We start from the raw sequence: 4,729 nt of genomic DNA, 5'->3' as shown, positions 1-4,729 counted from the left end.
TAATAAATAAATCCTACTTTCAATAAAACTTATTACATAATTTATCCTTAATTATAAGCCATCTTTTTCACTTTTGTTTATCCTTTAATGTAAAATCATTCACAAAATTCAATATACATTAATAATTTTTTATAAACTAATTATATCTAATTTATCATTAAAAATAATAAATTATTTTTTCTCTCATTATATCAATAATCAATAAAAATAATTTTACAAAAATACCACATATTTTAAACAAACTGATTACTCCAACAACTTTTATTAATATCTGCATTTTGTTAATAATTTCTATAATAAAAAAATAAAAAATATTAAATTTTATAAACAATATATTTAAAATACTCGTTAACAATTTCTTAAAATATGATATGTATTGTAGTTTTCCTTAAAAAAAATCTCATGTCTACAGGTGGTTTGAGTCATTTTGACAACCACAATTTCTTTTCAATTGTATATAACTTATTTATTTATTAAAAGAGGCATACATTAGCTAAAAAGATAGAGATGGGGTATTACTATTAGTACTCCTTTGTCTCAACATGCTTCTTTTTTATACCTTTATTGAAAGATTAGACTTTTGATGAGCCATACCATACCCCCAAAAAAAGCATTCCCTTTCACTCTATAACTGCTGGCCCATGTGAACAATTAATATTTCCTTCATATTCCTTTCTCAGATCTACTTTACCAACTTTCATTAATCTCAACTCAAACATAAACCTAGTATGCTCCTTCCAACCTCACACTACATCCCTTTCAATTTCATCATGCAAACCCTTCTTCAATTCTTCATACCATTTTTTCTCTTCCATTTTGTCCCAATTTCATCCCAAGTTGACCAACTCATATACACAGGATTTAAGGATGTTGGTCCTAACAATATAACCTTAAATGGAATTGCAGAGATTGAAAAAAATGGAGTATTAAGGTTGACAAATGAAACAAGTAGGTTAATGGGTCATGCTTTTTACCCTTTACCTTTTCAACTAAAGAACAAAACAACTGGTAAAGTTTTCTCCTTTTCTTCATCTTTTGCTATTGCTGTTGTTCCTGAGTATCCTAAACTAGGTGGTCATGGAATGGCTTTCACATTGGCACCTTCTAAGAATCTCAATGCTTTGCCAAGTCAGTATCTTGGTCTTCTTAATTCTAGTGATGCTGGTAATTTCACTAACCATCTTTTTGCTGTTGAGTTTGATACTGTTCAAGATTTTGAGTTTGGTGATATTAATGATAACCATGTTGGAATTGACATTAATAGTTTGGTGTCAAATGCTTCTGTTGCTGCGGAATATTACACTGATGATTCAACTAAACAAAATCTTAATATTAAAGGTGGAAAACCAATTCTAGTTTGGGTTGAATATGACTCTTTGGTTAATGTTGTTAGTGTTACACTTTCTCCAACTTCAAACAAACCCAAAAAACCAATTTTGTCTGTTCATATGGATTTGTCACCTATTCTTCTTGATACTATGTATGTTGGTTTCTCTGCTTCAACTGGTTTACTTGCTAGCTCTCACTATTTATTGGGTTGGAGCTTTAAAATCAATGGTCCTGCACCATTTCTTGATTTGTCTTCATTACCACAACTTCGACAACCAAAGAAGAAAAACACTTCTTTGATAACTGGTGTTTCGGTAACCGCTTTGGTAATTGCATTGTGTTCTATAGGAATTGGTTTTTACCTTTATAGGAAAATCAAGAATGCTGATGTGATAGAAGCATGGGAGCTTGAAGTTGGTCCACATAGGTATTCCTATCAAGAGCTCAAGAAAGCAACAAAAGGTTTCAAGGAGAAAGGGTTACTTGGGCAGGGCGGTTTTGGAAGAGTTTACAAAGGGACATTGCCGAATTCAAGGGTACAAGTAGCTGTTAAGAGAGTTTCACATGAATCAAAACAAGGGTTGAGAGAATTTGTGTCGGAAATCGCTAGCATAGGCCGGCTTCGACATCGGAATTTGGTTCAGTTACTTGGGTGGTGTCGCCGCAAAGGCGACCTACTACTCGTGTACGATTTCATGGCTAATGGAAGCTTAGAAAAGTACTTGTTTGATAAGACAGAATTTGTGCTGAGTTGGGAACAAAGGTTTAAGATTATAAAGGGTGTCGCTTCGGGTCTTTTATATCTACATGAAGGTTATGAGCAAGTTGTGATACATAGAGATGTTAAAGCTAGCAATGTGCTTTTAGATTTTGAACTCAATGGAAGATTAGGTGATTTTGGTTTGGCTAGGTTGTATGAACATGGTGCTAATCCAGGAACAACAAGAGTTGTTGGAACCTTAGGCTATTTGGCGCCTGAGTTACCTAGAACTGGAAGAGCAACAACGGGTTCCGATGTTTTTGCATTTGGGGCACTTCTTCTTGAAGTTGCTTGTGGAAGAAGGCCTATTGAACCTAAAGCATTACAAGAAGAGTTAGTTTTGGTGGATTGGGTTTGGGAAAGGTTCAAAGAAGGAAGAGCACTTGAAGTAGTTGATCCTAAATTAAATGGTGATTTTGATGAAAGTGAGGTGATTATGGTGTTGAAATTAGGATTGATATGTTCAAATGATGTTCCTACTATAAGGCCTAGTATGAGACAAGTTGTGAGGATTTTGGATGGAGAAGTTGAGTTGCCAAATGATTTGAGAAAGCCAGGAAGTATGGAACGACAAGAAGGGTTTGATGAATTCTTGCATTCACTTGCATCTTCTTCATTTGATAAGATGAGTTCAAGTTCTTATATTGGAAATAGAGATATTGATACTAGTTTGTTCTCTTTTGCTAATTCACCTCAATCACTTCTCAATGTTAGAGGTGAAACAAGGTGACCTCTACATTGTAATAATGATATAAATATGAGAAGAAGTTTATTTACATGATTCATGAAATTTAACATCTTGTATTGTAAAAAAATTTGGACACTATGAATGAAATTGAAAATTAGTCTGTTTAGGTTGGTAAGTATTAGAATTGATTTTACTTAATGTAGACTTTGCTTTCAAACTTTGACTTGATTAAAACTTGTAAAAAGTATATTTCCTATATTTCCAATGGAGTATTTCTTAAGGGTGTATTTATTTTAAGTTTCTCATAATCATTCTCATGAAGTAGTGATGAGTAAATTACATTGCTAATAATTTGTTTGTTACTAATTCTTATGTTACATTTGCATTGATTCATCAGTCATAGAAGTGCTTTTAGTAAGATTAAATGTTAACTCAACAAACAATTTTTTATAATAAAAATTTCTATTTAAATTCATTTTTTTTCCCATTCTAGTCAACGACAGCAAGATTGGGATATAGTCAAAATTCAAACATGCCAAGAGTCTGGTAGGACATGAAGAACACTTTGATTGGCTACGAAATGGTCGTTGCAAAGAAGAATGAGAAACACACTACACTTATCTATTTAGTAAGCATTTCTTTTAATCAAAAGTAAACATTCATTTGAAACTTAGACAATATGGATTCCTTGTCATGAGCACCAACTTGTCACAAAGGCAATTCCGCACCCATAGAAAATAATTTTCGTAGCATGATTACATTGAAGGTGTCATCGAGGTACTAATTAGACAGGTATTATTGACATTGAATAAGGTTTTTGAACGGGTGGATATTATTATATTACTATTAATTTTTTTTTATCTTAGAAGAGAACACTATAATTAACTCACACAATTGCGAAGTTTTCGAGTTTGAACTTATGTCCAATTTAACTATATCGACATTTGTCAGTTGAATTAAAACATATATTAAATTACTATGATAAGGTTCAAAATAACTTTTTTTGGACAAGTTAAGTACAAAAATAATTGATAGCAACTTTGAATTGTATTAAAAAAAAGTGATTCAATATATTTTGGTCAAATATTTGTGTCAAAATTTCTATTTTTCACACTTTCTAATTCAAAATTGTTTATGCTATCACAACTTTTGTCCATCGTATTATTATTGAATGAATCAAGTTACCAAGCGAAGAATTTATAGTTCTAATTTTTTTTTGGTCCTTTAAGTAAAACTCATACAGTAGGTAAAAATAAATTTGATATGTTCGGGTGCGAGTTATAATATGGGATCTCTACTTCTCACAATCCATATGTATAAGTTTAGCAGTTAGGCTATTCAAGAATAAAAGAAAATATGTTTGCCCCTACTTGTGATTAAGGTTTGGAAGGAGATAATTCTTCTTCATTTGGACTAAATGGAGGCAAAGGAGATAATTCTTCTTCATTTGGACTAAATGGAGGCAAACATATTTCAACTGCCCCTACTTGTGATTATGCCATTAGGAAGGATGAGCAATCAGGTATTATTGAAACCAACACTCCAAATGCAGATGATCTTTATGAAAAAGTGGGAGAGATCTAACTGTCTATATGTAATAAATATAAAGACAAAAGTATTTGCTAGTATTCGGGGTTTAATCAGGCATCATGAAAAGGTCAATGATCTTATCAAGGAAATTGATGAGCAATTTTCTACATCTAACAAATGCCAACACTCTAATCATAAAGTTCTCAACCATGAAGCTCACATGAGTGAAAAGAGTGCGTGATCACATCATGCACATGAGGGATATAACGGCTCAACTTAAAGATTAAGTGGTCAATCAATGAATTGTTGACTATGAGTGTGTAGGAAGAGGAAAGGTTGGTGATGGAAGAGGGTGAGAAAGTGAACTTCATTGTTCAAGGAAAGAAAAGGAAGGAATCTGGCAAGAATAAAGGAAACATTCC

The 4,729-nt window shown here is 32.3% G+C and overlaps 1 protein-coding gene across 1 annotated transcript; it reads left to right on the top strand.

Annotated features, from left to right (window-relative positions):
- The first annotated feature begins 544 nt into the window (after positions 1-544).
- LOC101493487 (L-type lectin-domain containing receptor kinase S.4) lies at positions 545-2,943 on the top strand. Its single transcript, XM_004492112.4, has one exon. It carries the CDS (start codon positions 729-731, stop codon positions 2,817-2,819), a length of 2,091 nt encoding a protein of 696 aa, XP_004492169.1. The 5' UTR covers positions 545-728; the 3' UTR covers positions 2,820-2,943.
- The last annotated feature ends 1,786 nt before the right edge of the window (positions 2,944-4,729 follow it).

Source organism: Cicer arietinum, chromosome 3, assembly GCF_000331145.2.
Source record: "Cicer arietinum cultivar CDC Frontier isolate Library 1 chromosome 3, Cicar.CDCFrontier_v2.0, whole genome shotgun sequence".
NCBI lineage: Eukaryota > Viridiplantae > Streptophyta > Magnoliopsida > Fabales > Fabaceae > Cicer > Cicer arietinum.
Note: the sequence above shows the minus strand (reverse complement) of the source record. Positions and strands in the feature narration are given on the sequence as shown.